This window comes from Myotis nattereri (genome assembly GCF_964212035.1).
Source record: "Myotis nattereri genome assembly, chromosome: 12".
In the NCBI taxonomy this organism is placed as follows: domain Eukaryota; kingdom Metazoa; phylum Chordata; class Mammalia; order Chiroptera; family Vespertilionidae; genus Myotis; species Myotis nattereri.
The window spans coordinates 25,872,850-25,891,792 of NC_138087.1; the positions used below are offsets into that span (position 1 = coordinate 25,872,850).

Here is an 18,943-nt window from a genome sequence, read left to right on the forward strand (position 1 = left end):
TGGACTGTGTATGCGAAACCGACCCTTTGATGTGTATATCTACCTTGCCTTAGGACAAATTGTGTTAATAAATAGCAAGGTGTCCTGAGACAGGAGAACTTAGCTCCTTTAGCTAAGTCTTCTCTGACTCCCTATAATGCCTTTCAAAATTATGTTTCATCTCTGGACTCTTATTTAATTTACGCACAGCCCTTTCCAGATTGCTGAACCCATCTTGATGCTGGGGGGGGGGGGGGGGGGAATAGGGAAAGCTACTACTACTATTAATAGAAGGCTCTGAAAGTGAAAAGCATTTAAAGCTTCAAAATTACTCACTCTACCTTTCATTGGTTACTTCACATGCAGCATTTATGCAAACTTAAATAAAATATTTTTAAACTGTGATTCTGACAGTGCCAACTTGAAATGAGCGGGGAGAGGAAGATTTACTATCATTTGAAAACATTTAGGGTCATTTTTAGTTCTCTTTTTCAATCCAGTCCCACCCCACTTCTCTCTCTCTTTCCCTCTCTCTCTCTCTCTCTATCTATATATATATGTACATATATACATATACATATATGCACATACACATATACGTATATGTAAATTTTACATATATGTATACATTATATACACATTTTATATGTTATATATACTAGTACATACACACATGTGAGAGTAATAATGGTCTGTTTAATAAAATTTAAGGCATCTGTAGAATTACAAGAAATTACTCTTGCACCTAGTTTTAGACTGAAAGATTTACTGCATTTCCCTTAATCCTTAAGTTGCATATTATCTGCTGTATTTTCCCCTAACTGCTGTCACTTAAATTGTCATGTGGAATAAGGGCAAATCAGGGTCAGTTTATATAAGCGGCATCAATCTGAAGAACTTCATTAGTCTTTATTTCAAGGCATTATGCAAAGAAAACTGACATTAAGAGAGCCTTAACTGACAGCAAATGAAATCAATCAGCAAATCACTAAGCCATAATAAACTCACTCAATTTGTAGATAACCCTTCCTTTTCCAGGTCTTCACCTAAGCAGTCCATCAAACACTGTTTTTTGTCCAAGTAGCTGAAATGAATAGCAATTCTGTTGCAGCACTTGAAAGTTCAAGTGCTCACAGGCCTCAGTCTCTCAATAATAAGCATTAAAAGGTGTTATCAAATAGGGTTACACTTATATTTAATTAGGCTTCCCCCAGCACCCAACCACCATTGCCACCACCAAATTAAAAAAAAAAAAAGTGCAAAGCAAATAGGGAGAGGAAGAAAAGAAAGGAGGAAGGAGGGTGTTGATACCAAAACTGCTCGAATGACTGACCTGCTAGGCCAGGTCTCCGGAAAAGTCTTCTTGTTCATAGAAAATATCAGGAGAAGATACAGATTGAAGACCAGAAGGCATAACTCACCATGACTATAACCAATCTTTGAATGCTACTGTTTAACTGGATAATAATTATTATCCCAATTAGCCACACATCCTTAAAACCAGTTCTTCTGTACACACTAACATCTTGATTCACACGATATTTCGTTTCATTTCACCTTGCTTACAGCTCTGTTACCAGGAAATTTTTAAGAAACAATATATGCTTGTGCATTAGGAAATCTTCAGAGAAGAATTCCAAAATTTTAACTGGCAAATAAAAATGTCTTTCTAACAATATTACATCAGAAAACATTGTTTTCTCTTCCAGGTGTCAACAGAAAAATAAATAAATAAATAAACAAACAAACAAACAAATAACACACTAATTCTTTTTTGTTGTTGCTGTTAATCCTCACCCCAGGATATTCTTTCCATTGATTTTTTTAGAAAGAGTGGAATGGAGGGAGAGGGAGAGAAACAGCGATCTGAAAGAGATATATTGATTGGTTGCCTCCTGTGCACATGCCCCCCCCTGGGGCTGGGAATTGAACCCAAGACTCTTCGATTCCCGGGCTGATGCTCTAACCACTGAGACACCGGTCAGGGCAACACACTAATTCCTATATTCATCCTCAAAGTAGGCCTCAAACTTAGGACATTTAGATTCCTCATTGGTACAATTTATATATTTGGAATTATAGACTACAGCTATAAGCAGCTCTATGAGACAACGGATGGCATTTTCCCATCAAAATAAATTTATTCTCAGATAAACTATATGACTTTTCCAGCTAATTGTGTTTCCAGAACAAACACTCTTCTCTGGGGAAGTACTTTCCAACCTTTGAAGAAGGTAGCATTTCAACATCCTGTTTGATTCTACAACCCAATTCTAATCACTTTACTTTTACTTTAAAAGATATTTTCATTTTAGAATTTATAGCACAATGAGGTAAATCTATATTTACTGACAAGAAAAACACCCACGATATTCTATTACATTTAAAAAAGGTTTACAAAACAGTGTGGCCCAGTTATTAAATATAGGTAGACATAATATATTTAAATGATATGTACACGTGTTTGCATTTGTGACTAAAAAATAACTATAATAACTACAAGAGCATATACCAAAATGTTAACACCAGCTATCTCTGAATGGCAGAATATTAAATGATCTTAAATTTTCTTCTATGCTTTAAGAGTCTAATTACTGTCATGATCATGTATAACTTTTATAATTTTTTAAAAGTTAATTTTCAGTATTAGCAACATTTCTATGAGGTTGTAGTGGTGTGTGTGTCTTAATCCTCACCCAAGGTTATGTTTAGAGAGAGAAAGGGAGAGAGAAAGAGAGAGAAAAGCATCAACCGAAACCAACAACTAGGTATGTGCCCTGACCGGGAATTGAACTCCTAACTCGTTGGTGTACAGGACAATCTCCAACCAACTGAGCCACCAGCCAGGGCTGAAGTTGTAGTGTTTAAAGGCAAATGCCATTATACAACTGAGCACTTTATACTACTCTTATATTATTACAGTTTATACCTATAATACTGAACCAGCATAATAAAATTTTAATTTCAGTATATATTCTTTTTATTTAAAAAATAGCATTTGACATATTTAGCAAGATTTCCATTCAAAATGGCCGATTTTCCCATTTTAAAAAACCATCAGGTACCTGAAAATTCACTTATATTGTTGAGATAACATGAAGGAGAAAATATCTAAAGAACACAATCTTTCAAGTAGAAAGTGCAGCATCTCTGTAATTTCTAACTATGCTAGAAAAGGAGAAATTTCTTGTACAGCAATTAGAAGACTGCTGCACTAAGTAGCAGACAGCACATGTAAAAAATTACCAAGAGTGAGTCTTGATATTTTTATTCCCTGACAGTTTAGGAACAGATAATTATTTCTTTCTTCTACACATGAAAAAATAAGAACAAAATTCCCTTCAAGATGCTCTTTATGGTTTAACTTTATAAATACAACAAAATAGCTGGAAGTAATTTCTATGCCTGGAAAATAAGTCTCAGTGTAAAAAACGATGGTATCCCTAAAGTCGTGGGTATAACCCATAACAACAACAACAAAAAGCCATACCAAATAAGGACTGTATAATGACATGGTGGGTTAGAGGTGATTAAGGGATTACTGTATTTATTATGGTGAAGACTCTGTTGTTTAGAATCTTCATAAATAAGTGGTTTCACAATGAAGCCTTTCTAATGAAGTGTTTATAAACACATATTTGTAAAGTGTTATTTCCAGAGGTAGAGTTATTATGCACTAAGCCTTTAACGCCTTTTATGAGATGGTTCGGGGAGCTTTTTCTTTTTAAATGAATGGGCCCAGGAGTAAAAACTGATACCAAGTCTCTGGACTCGGGCGAAGCAGCTTCCCGCGCCAACCTGCCCAGCGTCTGAAATCAAGTATTCCTCCCGCACCTGCTGGGGCCGCCTGCCCGCACAGCGCCCAGCTCGGAGGACGTGGCAGGGAGCACACCATGTCCCGGCCCGCGGAGCTTTCACGGGAGGGGACAGCTAACAAATAAATACTGAGTGTTTACAACGGACCTGTCACTATTCTAAGCCCTTCAGATGTGCTAACCCACTCACTCGCCAGTCACACTAACACGGAGTTAGAAACCTTTCTTACCGTCCCTTTACAGATGAAGAGGCCAAATAAGCAGTTTAAGTAACTTTCCCAGTTAACCTCTTTTGGATTCCTATTCTCTCCACTATTTCCACACAAATGAAATTGTACTCTACAGACAAACCCTGCCTTTATTCTTTCCCTCTCAGCCATGTTCACACTCTCCCTCCCTTCTTTCCCCTCTCTCTCTCCCTCCCTTCCTCCCCCCCTCTCTCAAACACACACACACACATACACACACACACCAAAAACACACACACACAAAAACAAAACAAAACAGTAAGCCTAAGCAATGGTTTACAAAAGGCAGAAAGGCATGATTAAAAGCATGAATGGACCAGTTACCCTACTCACTGGATATGTGACCTTTAGCAATTTACTTCATCTCAATAAACTGAGCTTCTTTCTTTATGAAATGGATAAAAGCAGAGCACCTACTTTTCATAAGGTTGTTGCACAGGTATTAAATGAGACAGTATATGTAAGGTGCTTAGCACAGTAACTGGTACAGAGTAAGCACCCAACAAATGTTAGCTACTGATATTGTTCCTGGCTTCTTATTGAATGAGGATGGAGACACAAGCATTTATTGCATGCCTGCTAATATTTTCCCGATATTAAATTATTAGATAACAGTCCTTTAAAAACACAAAATTCAAAGTATAAGATAACGAGTAACAGGTTATTATCTTTATACAGTATGGCAAAATATTTCTATTATGAAGTCCTCGGCATCCACACTACACTGGATCTTTCAGCCACAGCTACTTTTTCCCAGGACTCTGGCAGATGGATCTGCTGTTATCTTGGAGATAAGAGCACAGATACAATAGTTCTAAACTTGCCATAGAAGCTTAGGCAAAGCGTTCTAGTGGCACTATAGCCTCAATGGAACATCAAGTAACGTGGAAAAGTAAGTAGGGAAGTAACATTGATCTTGATCAAAATAATTTCAAGCTTTTGAAGAAACAAGGGAGACTAAAAGAACCAAATGGGAAGATATAGAGAAAGATCCTAGATAAGGATTTCTCAAAATAAAACCCACCACATGCCCCTTCAAAGTAATGGAAACAAGCTACTATTGCTTGTTTTCTCTTTACGGGGTCCCAGGACGGCTGCGCAAAGGACAGGCGCCATGTCCTGCCTGCTTTCCTGTGCGAGGCACTGTGCTCTCGGTTTACATGCTTTGCCTCAGTCAGTCCTCCTACAAGCCTGAGGAATGGGGAGCATAAAACTTTTTTTTACAGAGAAGGAGACTGAGGCTAAAAGCTAGCAGATCAGAGACCACTTGAACTGAATTTTCTCCTGAAGGAGAGCATCAGTCACATGTTCTTCTGTGTCCAAAAATGAAAAGGCAAACCCCTCATCCTCTTCATCTCTCAGTCGTGCTCACTGGTCTTCCTTGTGTACAGAATTATCCCCAGAATGAAGCTTGCCCTGTTGGAAAAGACAGACAGGGCTGTCTAGGAAAACTTCAGCACCCACCGCTCTGAATGATGGCTGTGCGGGTTGGCCAAATGGTCCATGCACTACCACAACCTGCAGAGTGAGGCCCCCCTCTTCATCATAACCAAAGCGCGTGCACTCACTGAATACCCCACTCCACCAGCACTGAGTGCAAAACTAAACAAACGCTGAATTCCTGAATAGGCAGCCACACTTGGCATAAATATACATATTTACATGCTGTAAAAAGGTACAGAGTTCCATAATATTAGCCTGTCAAATGAAAACAAAACCTTTTATCTTGAATTTGTCTACAGTACAGCATAAACTATGACCTACATCATACAAAGATACAGAATGAACATTTTTGTAAATGTAAGAAAAACTCCACTATACATTTAAAAGATTTCACGCTTTCCATTTCACACAGGTGTCTAGATTTCTTAGTGTCAGATTTTATCAGTTAAGGCTCTGCAGTCAAACACACCTAGACTTACCTCCAGACTCTAGGCCTTGCTGTTTACTTGCTGTTGGTTTTAGGAGAGCTACCTAAGCTCTAAAATGGAGATAATGCCATCCACTTGACAGCTTTCTTGTGAGAATTACATGAAATCATGTATTTGAAGAGCTAAGCATGATACCTGGTGCATAATACATGCTCATTGAAATGGTACTATTACTACAATTAAGGTCATCGGTTAACATAGTGCCTTTCTTCTCAAAGTATTCAAAGCATATCACCAACTACATGTGTGAGGGCATGTGTGGGTGTCTGTGTGTATGTGTAAAACACTATTATGGCCCAAATCATGTGCTCTTCTCTGTGTGGAATACTAAACCAAAATATATTATTACTAAACTGTAATGTATAATACAGCATGGCAATACAAAACTCACCCAAGTGTTTAGGTATATGGTAATGTGCCTAACTATTTTCATTAGAACTTGGAAAAAATCATAGTTTAACATATGGGTCTATACATTTCCTTCTTGCTATTCACAAATGTCAAAACCACAGAGAGTTCATGGTTTGCCCCAAAAATAGCATCCCAAGGCATCAGTCTCTTTCCAAATCACCCAAATCCAGAGTTTGGGGGAAGTCTTTATTTGTGAACTATGAAAAGTATTAAACCTTATGAGTGTCTGAATCAAGACAGCCAAGTAAAGGATTATTTTACAACCACTAGAAAAATCTCAAATCACACTGTGCTCAGGGTTACAATGAATTCATAAATAATGATAGTCAAATTTAAAATGTACTTCTTAATTTTGTAGTAAGTAATGGTACAGTATTGTAGACTATATCTGGAAATAAAAATATTTTATGCTTAGTTTTACAATTACATATATTTAAAAATACTGATCAACAATCTAATGGAAAAAACAACTGGTGCTTATTTTTTCTTTGTAAAGTTCTGATTTGAGTAACAAATTAAATTAGGGTATGGAACATGTAGAAAAAAATTAACATAGCACCACTTGGACTGACACTAATTTTGTACAAAATTAAAATTTCACAAGGCCATATACTGAAGAATGAAAGTTTATTTCAAACCTCAAAATGTGAAACACAGACTGAATTTTAAGATATTTGTCTTTTAAATAAAATTTAAAAACCTAGAATGCTTTTAAACAAGGACAACCTCTTTTGATACATCAGGCTCCCTATGGTTTAGATAATGTTCATACATTTTTCTAGTAAAGGCACTAGATATTTTAAGGAGAATAAAGCAAATATTAAATTTTGTTTTGTCTCATTAAAAAAACTTTAGACCTGAGTAATAAAATGACACAATAGTAACCTAGAATAGAAGGATACATGCAACATCTGAAAAGAATTATGTTTTTGAAAATAATTTTCTTTATTAAGTTTTTTCTTAAAATTATTTGAGGTTTTATGATTTGGTGCTTTGAGTTTCATAAATGAAATAACCCAGTTTGCACATATAATGTTCATTAAAACAACATTAAAGGGCAAAATACTCTATGTTGCCAAGCACAGTTCTAGACTTGCTGAAGTTAAATAAATCCCCATGTAAGAAATGTTGGATATACTTTGGAATGAACATTGAAAATTTTCAAATATCTCTCCTGATAATTTTATCTAAAGTGATTTATTTTAAAACAGCAAGAGCTACAAATTGAGATTAGCTTAAGAAGATAACAGCCTAGCATCTTATTGTCCTCTGCTGATTAAAAAAAAAAAAAGTAATTTTTTAAACTTACTTAGCTATAAAAGACATATTTTCCTTGGTAAAAAAAAAAAAATACTTTTTGGGATTATTTAACAGGCTGGATCAAGACTTTAAAGAAAAAAAATTATTTGTGAAATATAGTGTTATGATAGAAGAAAAATTATTTGCATCTCCATTATGTTATTCACAATACTTTGAGGTTTTCATTCTCTCCAGTTACTACATTTTATTTTTCTACACGTCTCAGTAGCAAACAATGTTATTTAGACTCTAACCTGGCACGCTACAACCTCTGGCCCGCCCTTGAGCCCCTCCATTGCAAAGGTCTCCAGGTGCAGTTTGGGTAGCTGCAGGGTGAAGTCATTCCTACTTGCCGCAGTCCGTGACAGCGAGATCTGATCTCTGACCTAAAGGGAAAAAAACAGCATCAATGGTAATTCCCCTTCAGACACATTAACTGGGATGAACTGGGTCCCCTTGAGCCCACTGAGTGGACTTGCATTGATCGCTGGACCTGAAATCCATGAATAAATTTAGGACTAATTGATTTTTCGTTGCAAATAAATCTCTAATTCAGAGTGCTGGGGGAGAATGTTAAGAAGAAAAAGCATCCTCCTGCTTGAAATGAGGGAGGGAAGAAGAGTCACTGGAGCTCTTCTGATCAAGAGGTTTTGAATTATTTTTCACTGTTCCTCCCTGAAAAGAAAGAGGAAAGAAGGGGAGGAAGTCCACAAAATCAAAAACAAACAGTAATCTCCTAATCATTATCACTTTCTTAATAACATGTTTAATTTAACTGGTATTAACTGATATATATTGGACAAGATAATTATTAGGTATTAGTCTTTGAAAAAAAACTTCAATACTATGTACCCTGGAATAAAAACAAATACACTCAACAAACAAGGATACTTAAAAATATACCAGTAAGAGGTTTGTTTGCCCTTTTTACTCTTATAAACTTGAGTGTCATCAATTAAATATATATAAACCAACTCGATCATGCAACTTCTAAGTAAGGTAATGGATAGAATCAGTAGAATTTGTACTGCATTTTAAGTGTTCAGAAAGGTAACAATACAAACATTTCACAGGAGAAATACAAAATCTCTGGTCAGTATAGGAATCACATGCAGTTGATATTACACTGCCACCTTCTGGACAAATGAGAAAATACTCCCTATATAATACAAATACTAGATAGAAGAAAACATTCAGAAACAGCTAATTTTCACTTTTAATTTCCAAACTTAGTAAAAGCCTTAAAAATTCCACAGTTTAATGTACTTTTAAGATCAGTAAGCTCTCAATTTTAGTCTTATAGATTAATGGTAGGAGTTTTCATATGTAGGCAAATTTTCTAACTTTCCTTATGCCTGAATTAGTTTTAAAATTTTATCTCTATGCTACCATATACTTGATAAATGTTATACAACTAGCTTAGAGTCACAGCATAGAAAGAGTTTTTATTACCTTTTTAGCAAAGGTAAAAATGGGGAGAACTATACAAGTAACTTTAATTGCTCAGATACTAGTAAATGTATTTAATCTCTACTTTTACCTGAGCAACTTCAAATGCAACTTGGCAATACAGAGTGGGCAAAAGTAGGTTTACAGTTGTGAGCACATGAAACACAATTTATTATTATTTATTATTGTATTATTTTCCATACAAATAACTGTAAACTTACTTTTGCCCCACACTGAATATGATAGAACACTTGTCCTTCATTTTTCCATTCTACGTGAGCAGCTTATAAAACTGTTGAATCATTTCTTATTTTATAAATGACTTATCATACTTTGTAGAGTTTCCTTAAACCAGCAAATACACAAACATATGATGACACCTTTAATTGTTCATGCTAATCGATGGGTATAAAAACCCTTATTCTGCCAAGCTTATCTGAAGAACTTCTGTCAAAGTGTATGCTGTGAAGTATACACTATAAGGCAACTTTTATAACAGTGTGAGGACTATATGCACACTACAGTCCCAATTCAGAATATATTTTTATCCATAACAAACATTCTCTAGTTTTCAGTCAGAATGAGAATGCTATTGCACTTATTTAATGTAACAGAATAAATCATATTTTAAAAATATATTTGCCTTAGGTTTATATTTTATATGTATGGATACCTTCTCATGCTTTTCTTTTTGTCACCAATGTGCACTCAGATAAAAGAAAACATTAATGTGGATTAAGGTACTGAGAATTTATCAACATCAAACCACTGGTGTTTTGCCTTCTACCCTTCTGAACCATAGTCAATAGATCTAAATATTTTACTGCACCCAGGCCAATTCATTGTTTGATGTTTAAAAACTCACCCAGAATCAAAGAAAATTTATTAAATTTGAGCCCCCAAATGAGATACTATTAGCTTTGAAAGTCAAGTTTAACTGTGATATTGATGATTCTCTTTTTTCTGTGACAAAATTCACTAGGGAAATCCTGGATGTCAAAGTACAAAAGCAGATTGCTAATACGGGCAAAGGGGGGCGGGGGACTCTGAGCAGTGTAGGTGTAATCCACAGCACAGTTCCAGCACTGGGGGTCCTTTAACCCCACTGATACCAGGCACCACGCTTCATCTGTGAAGCTAGACATACAGCCACAGCAAGTCACACTTTGTATTCTCTAAACAACTTCCTAAACAACATTAAGCTGGGGCATGTGGCATTTAAAACTGTGATTTACTGTCAAATTAACATTTTCACTAAACATTATTTAATTTGGCAAATTAAATAATCCTGTTTTTAGAAAAAAACTCAAAATGCAGCTGTTTTGCTAAATCTAATGAGCATCATTACTTTATTTGAATAATATGCATGTGTTAATATTTTATGAATTATATATTATCTGTTCAATGTTGACAGTGCCATCAAGAGACAGTGACCCATGATATATAATAGATGTACTATCACAAATATTTCTTCTAAAAGGTAAGAATTTTTCCACTTTCAAGTTAAAGCAAAACTTTGAGAGCAGGCATCTAAATTTCTCCAAATATTTCTAGAAAAAGGTTGTGTTATTTTTTTAAGTCTTGAAAAGGGAGTGGCTAGGAATTCCTTTATTTTAATGGGAAAAGGAAGTGAAAGCACCATGTTGAGAGAATACAAAACAGTGACACTAGGACAAATAAAAGGTATAACTGCAGCAAAGAAGCAAGAAAGAAAGGTGACAAGAAACAGGAAAAAGTGAAGAGAAAAGGAGAGACTGTTGAGAAAGAATGCAGAAGGCAGTTTGAATTTCAGGGTGTGAACAAGAATAAGCAGGGCAGAAATTCAACACAAAACATTAGAAAAAGAACTCTCCCCTTAATGCATTAAATTTGTCCATGAAACACACACACACACAGAGAGAATAGGCAAGCTGAGAACAAAGTACCTAAAATCAGAAAAGAGGTAAGTGGGATTTCTTCATCCGCTACCCATTGGAAACAAAATGATTCCTATCAAAAATGAGAATCTAAAGTAAGTTGTTCTACTGTCAAAGGTTCTGAAATAACAATATTAGAATAGTAAAATTACTTTTTCCCTAAATGGATAAGTAGGTTCATCTTTTAAAATACAGATTTTAATGTGAGTTAGGATTAAAATAACCACTGTCACCTGTCCACAAATTACATTATAATTTCAAATTGATTTTAAATTATAGTTTCAAAAGACAATCCTTGATGTGAGCAATAAAAAATATACACGCGATGTTTCTTACTTCAAAATGGCTAACTTCATTTTTAACATATGATTTTTTATAGCATTTCATAATATAAATCTCAATTCAAATTGTTTGTATTTTTATAACATTCTGTAAAGGTTGTATAATATCATATTTTGTCAAAAATAAAAAAAACTACATTACTCCATTCTAAAATTTTGATTTTTAGAAAAAGTAGGTTTTTTCCCTTTCTTATTACATACTTTCAGAAAATAGATATTTCTAATAGATATGCTCTAAGAGATGTAGATAAAAATAAATGAAACGTTCTAAGTCCAAAATTGTTACAAAAATATATTTATTTTATTATAACAATCTAGTTTTAGAATTAAGTGGCTCATAAGCTCCTTTAAGTACCTTTCCTATTCCTCTGATTAGCCTTTACTCACAAGAAACCAATCTGTATTCAAACCATAACACCAAAAAAGCGGTTTCTGCTAGATACATCAAGTATGTAATTAAATTAGTCATTTTTAGAAAAGCTACTCAACTCTCAAAATGTGAAGCTGCAGCTTCTATCCTGAACAGCTCTAAATCCCTCTGGACTAATGTTCCAATAAAAAAATAAAAACTCATGAAATGTAGTACTAGCAAATGTTTTCACCAACAGGATGCCAAGGAAGAAGAGGTAAGCTGTAGTAGATCGAAACTTAGATACACTTGAGAACACATGTAAGGAGATGTACACGGTGCCTAAATCCTGAATGCCTAGGGAAAGTAAATGATACTAAGGCTTTGCATCATAGTCTGAATCTGCCTAAAATTATATTTTATACAAACTATTATTGCCATCAATGCTTCCAAACAAATGTTCTTATTAGAGATATTCCCATCAAATGCAGACCACCCCCCTCCCACAATACTTCCTGCCACCTCCATCCTTATCACTCTATGTTCACCTTTTACTTCACTTACATCCCCTGCCTTCCGTTTTCCCATCCCGCCTCTGTACTTCCCTCCACATCCATTGACACCTTGTTGCTTTCCCTTCCCTCTTTATTATAACTTTTCATCCTACACACTAGTGCAGCCTACACATAGTTTCAACCTATGCACTAGAGAACAGGTATAGTTGACACACTACAACCAGGGAACCAAATCCAGCCCGTCTGTTATTGTAAATAAAGTTTTATTAGAACACAGCCATGCCCATTCATTTATGTATTGTCTTTGCCTGCTTTCCTGCTACAACAGCAGAGTTGGGTAGTTGAGGCAGAGACCATGTAGTAAAATATTTACTGTCTGGTCCTTTACAGAAAACACTGGCTATCCCTGCCTTTGAGGACTAGAAGGAAGGACAATATTTTTCACCATCTATAAAGTTTCTTAACATTACCACCTCTTACCAGAGAATGCATGAGCCTTATATCACTAACAAAGAGTGCCATTTCAGACACTTTTTGGCTCCTTTTTTCTAGTGTTTCATGAAATGAGTGTAGTATCTCCTGGTGTATTTTAAAGTTTATGTAGTCAATTTGACTGTCTAACACTCCTGGCACAACTATGATCACCCATTCCAATATCCAATTAACAGAAAATTTCCTTAACAAGTAGGCATACTGGAGAGCCTTTTATAAATAGAGAAGAAAATCAGCCACAGTTACATATACTCTGTAATAACAATAATGACAAGAAAAATGTTATGTATGCAGACACTCATAAGTGAGTATGTGATCAAAAAGGAATGTCATTCCAAACTCATAGGAATGACATTTTCTACAGGGCAGTAGAAAGAAAGAATAACAAAAAAAGATATTTGGATAGTTCCAGGACTTTGGTATGTGCCTAGTGATAGGAGCAGGAGTTAAAGCATGTCCAGATAATGGAAATACATTAAAAATTGGATAGTCAGCCTGGCCGGTGTTGCTCAGTGGTTTGAGCGCTGACCCATGCACCAAGTGGTCAGTGGATCAATGCCTGGTCAGGGTACTTGCCCAGATTTCAGACTGGGTCCCCTGTGGGGGCTGTACAGGAGGCAGCTGATCGATGTTCCTCTCTCATCAATGTTTCTGTACCTATCTCTCCCTTCCTATCTCTCTAAAAATCAATAAAAACATATTTTTACAAAATTGGATAGTTATATCTAAATGGATATTTCCTCTTTGTTTTACCTTTCCTTAACTGTTGAATTAATGAAATGGATAGAGTACAGTACTATTTCTATTCGTAATAGCACCACTAGTGCTTCAAAAAGTACTTCATACTTTTCAAAGTCCTCTCCACACCAGCTCACTTGATTCTGCCCTCCACCTTGTGACATAGCTATTGCCATCCCTAATATGGGGATCCTGAGTCCAGTGCTCTTAACACGAAATAATAATGCCTCTTAATGTCTATAATGAACAGTTACTAATTGGAGAAACTGTTTAAGATCTTGGTATTTCTTCCAATTTCTCTACCTAAAACAACAACACTATTTTTTTTTTTCCATTTTCTTTATCCCTTGTCTGGCAGTCATAGCAACAGTATGGAAGTTTCAGAAAAGTAGTTTTGTGATAAGCAAGAAAAATTACTATATAAACATCCTTGTTTTCCTCAGTAGTCTCCTTGGAGCTGTGGGCATCCTCATTCATTCACATTTTCTCTCCCCCTGCTCTGCTCCCCACCAGCACACACACAGTGATGACGCTGAGACAGGTACCTGTGCAGCAATCACTCTTACACCACGGTCACCATCTCACAGGGAAGAGCCCCAAACTATGATGTCCCAAGACATCACTGGCACTCTGTCACAGAAGCAGGCACTCCTTCGGTGCTGCAGCAAGCTGGGACACTCAATCTGAAAAGAAGGACACAAGGAACTCACCTTCTTTACTGGGAGGTTATGTAACTTCACCTACGACTCTGGACCACAGCCAGACTCTCCAATGACTGCCAGCTGCTGTCACCAGGAAAGGACAAAATCCACCGCCACAGTCACCGCACACATACAGTTACATCCCAATTATGGGACTAAGACACTGATCTCCTGAATCAAATTATCAAGCTGGCTACATCCCAATTTAGCATCTGAAAAACTGAAGCCTCAAATCAAATTATCAAGCTGGAAAACAGGGTGATTTAATCATGGTCATCTTATAAAGGCCCTAGACAGCATGATAAATCTGTAACGCAAGTTACAGACCATGGAATGTACCCCACAAATAGGTTACTGTGATCTTGAGCTATTTAAAAAAAACACAAAACCCACACTTGAGAATGGAGAAGTGTATTAATGAATTGAATTGTTACAGTCCCCCACACTGAGATAGTTTCTTTTCTAGGGCAAATTATTCCAAAGGAGAAAGAGGTGAACACTGAAATTAGTTGCTTAGATGTGTTCAAGCTAAAAACTGTTAAGCACACGTACATGACATTCTGTAGTGTCTTATCTTCAGTCTGCCAAGGTTTTTTAATCCCTGTTGAGCTGGAGTCCCATTTTTAGCATGGCTAGGTCAGAATGACACTGAACAATATGAATGATGACACACAAGACAGCTATCTGGACAGAGTTGTCATCAGCAAGCCAGCTGTGCTAACACCTGCATGTCCTGCACAGCTGATGTTCAGAACCAGGATCCAGAAACTAAGAATGGAAAGGAGTTCGAGCATCACCAGTAACGTTTAGAGAGCCATTAATGAGTCACTAAAAATTGGGTTTTAGAGGCTGAAGATCACGTTTCAATTTTTAAAACACTATCAGTTTTATAAATTAAAAATTATCCTATTGTCTTTGTATTCCTTATAAACGCAGTAAGAACTGAAGATCAAAGATAACTATGTATTATCAAATATTCTGGTTAACCATTTTTAAGATAAAATTATAAATCACATTTGAAGATTTGGTTATGCAGTGACTTCGCCTGACAGATGCTGTTTGACTATTCTATTCCACAATCCACTTGAACAATAGAAGTAATCATCCATCTATTTTTCATAGGCATCAAACTAGCTATTACCTATAAATTCATTGTTAGCATACCTCTCTTTCATAGAAACATTCCTCAAGCAAATTTAGGCTTTCTCCTCTATTTTAACAATCACATAAAGAAACCAAGTTATACTACCAGCAAGACTTACATTGAAATCTAGAGATGGCTTTAGTTAATGTTTCCAGACCGGGTGATGGTAAAAGTTTGACTCATTCAACAAACATTCACTAAGAGCCTACTGGGTACCAGGCACTGTGATAGATGCTGAGGATATAAAAATTAAGGAGACAGAATTCCATCCCTCAAGGACTTCAAACTCTAGTAGCATAATTAATCTCTCAAAATGCATTGCCTAGCCTCCCATTTATCTATAATGTCTTGTTTCTCCTGTCAATTGCTATATCACCTCTCTCTTTGCCAGAAAGTATTATGTTAATCAATCTCAACCCTGTATCTTCAGCCCTGACTTTTTTCCCAGCCCTCACATATCCTGCTGTTCACTCCACATTACCTTAAACTCAGAAGTTCCAAAACAAAACTCATCACTATCTCCCTTCTCTCTTCTCAAAAAGCAAACTCACTTGCTCCTCTTTTTGTGTTCCTCATATCAGGCCACCACACTGCCATCCTGGGAATCCTCCTCCCCTGCCCTTCTCATCCCCATACGCCATGCTATTAAATAAGTTTCATATCCCTTCCTCAACACCACCCACCATATTATCCTGCTTCTTAGATGACAGATTCAGAGCTCTTAAAATCCCCTTTATTACTCACTGCATCCAGTTTACAAATCTGCTCTACAGAGCCCAAATTCCATAAGGAAATCTGACCACATCACTTCCTAGCTTAAACCCTGGTTAAGGTTTTAATCTCTGCCCCATGATAAAAATTGAAGGTTCTTAGAATGGAAAAGAAAAGAAAAGAAAAAAAGTTATTCCATGACCTGGCTCATTCAGCCTCATCTCCTGCACTCTCCTTGCATTTAATGCTGAATTGAGGCTATCTGCAACTCTCTCTCTCTCTAGATAGCCTTTCCCATCTTTCCTCACACTTCAAAGCCCCATCCAGGCATTAATTTTCTCCTAAGAAACTTCCACAGCCTCTCCCTTGGGTTTTCTAAGTATGCCTCATAGATGAATAACTCTATCTAAATAGATACAGAGCTGCATCTTATGGGTGCATATTTACCATGATATACTGGAAATATCTATGTCTCCATTTTGAGGGAAGGGAGTAGGAGACATCTCTCTCTCTCTCTCTCTCTCTCTCTCTCTCTCTCTCTCTCTCTCTAATATATATGTATAAATATGAGAGAGAGAGATGACAATATAGATATAGAGATATAGATATAGATATAGATATAGATAATATAGATGGAGATAAAGATATAGATATGGATAGGGATAGGGGGAGAGAGAGGAGAGAGAGAGAGAGAGAGAGAGAGAGAGAGAGAGAGAGAGAGAGAGAGAGATATGATATAGATATGTAGATATAGATATATATAGATATAGCTATATAGATACATCTTTTCCCAAGAAGGGCACAGTTCCTGACACATAATGTACAATCAAAGGTATTTGCAGAGCTCAATTACTTATAGTAAATATTGTATTTTATTATAAATTAGAAGTTTTCAGTAACGTTACTGTTGAAGCAAATCCAAAACAGTTTCAGCAAAAACTCCTGTGACTCCCTTGTCATTATTCCAGTGTCATTTCAGCCTGATAAAAACTTAGGTTCTAGATATCTTTCTGAATTGTGATTTCCTGTCTTACCTTTTAAATACTTGACTGAAAGGTATTTAACACCTCTCCCTAAAAGTTCAGTGGTAACATAGTAAATTATGATCATATATAGAAAATACTTTGGTTAATTCCTCCATACTCGTAGGACAAATAATCTCTAAAACCCTCAAGAATCCAGCCATTCTGCTAATTCAACAATAACAAAACAAAAAAAATTACAACCAAAAATGTTCCGCTTCTTCTCTACATTCAAATTTTACCCAGATCTTACTTTTAGCCCCAGCTACATAGTAAACAAAGACACCTCTCTGCTAAGAACTTGATTAGCACCCAATAAATGCTTAAGGTGATTTTCTCATACGGAACCCTAGGTAATCCAGACATTAACCTATCCATCTAACCTATCCTGAAAATTATTTCAATAAAATGATTATACTTTTACTTTTTCCATACAATAAAAATACTTAAGCATGTTTGAAGAGTCTCTTAAATTTTAAAAAATTTCAATTTCTAAGAAGTTTATATTATCAGAAGCCTACTGGTAAAGTTATTAGGAGCCTAAAAGAATATAATAGTAGTGAGTGATGCTAACAAAAATGTGAAGTAAAGTACTCCAAAAGCAGCAAATAAACTGGCAAATTTTGTTAGAATCAACTTTTTCCAGAACTCTAGAAACTTACACTTTACAGTGAGCAGCCAAAACTTAATCAACATGCTCTCACTCATATGTGGAATTAAATGAACAAAATAAACTGACAAACAAAATAGATCCAAAGACACTGAAGCATGCAACAGACTGACATATTTCAGAGGGAAGAGGCAGGGAAGGGGATTGGGAAGAGATTAACCAAAGAATTTATATGCATATATGCATAACCAATGAACAGACAATAGTGAGGTGAAGGCTTAGGGAGGGGGCGGGAATGGGGTGAAGGAGTCAATGGGAGAAAAATGGGGGAAATACTTTCAACAATAAAGGTAAATTTTTAAAAATCTGAATCTTAGTATTTAAGGAAATCTCTGTTAAAACACGACCTGGCCTGCCCTGGTGGGTGTAACTTAGTTGATGGAGTGTCATCCCATGCATTGCCAGTTCATTTCCCAGTTAGGGCACGTTCTTGGGTTTTGGGCTCAATCCCCACTAGGGGCATGCAGGAGGCAGCCAGTCAATGTCTCGCTCTCGCATTGATGTTTCTCTTCTCTCTCTCTCTCTCTCTCTCTCTCTCTCTCTGTCTCTCTCTCTTCCTCTCCCTTCCTCTCTTTCTAAAAATCAATGAAAATATTTTTTAAAAACACACACTAGCTGATCACTAAATAACAGAACAGAGATTTCAATAATCACATATGACAAAGAATACAGACTTTAGAAAATTACTTCAGATAATTCACTAAACAAACAACTACTACTAGAGTATGCAGCAACAACAAACACTAGAGATGGTGACAAATCTGATTTCCAGAGTCACCACATTGTAATACTCAAAAAAATACATTTCTCAACCAAAAATTATGAAGTATGCAAAGAAATAAAGTATGGCCCACACACAAGAAAAGTGGAAATTAATAACAACTTTCCCTTTCCCTGAGGAATCTTAGACATGAGATTTACCACAGAAAGACTTTAAATCAATTCTTTTATTTTAAATATTCTTAATAAGTTAAAGAAAACCATGAACAAAGAACCAAAGGAAACCATGAGAATGATGTTTTCCAAAAAAAGAAAATATAAGTAAAGAGATATAAAGTATAGAAAGGAAACAAATAGAAATTTTTGAGTTAATACATTCAAGTGCTGAAAAGAAAAACAAAACTGTCAACCACAAATTCTATATCCAACAAAAATATGCTTCAAAAATGAAGAAAAATTAAGCCACTCCAAGACAAACAACAGCAAAGAGTG

At 35.9% G+C, this 18,943-nt stretch overlaps 1 protein-coding gene across 1 annotated transcript in view; it reads right to left on the reverse strand.

The window, feature by feature from the left end:
- The window catches only part of CCDC171 (coiled-coil domain containing 171), a 265,960-nt gene that overhangs the window by 61,760 nt on the left and 185,257 nt on the right, over positions 1-18,943 (reverse strand). The window contains exon 24 of the mRNA XM_081103031.1: positions 7,938-8,069. Coding sequence (XP_080959157.1) covers positions 7,938-8,069 — 132 coding nt within the window. The remainder of the gene's footprint in view (positions 1-7,937; positions 8,070-18,943) is intronic.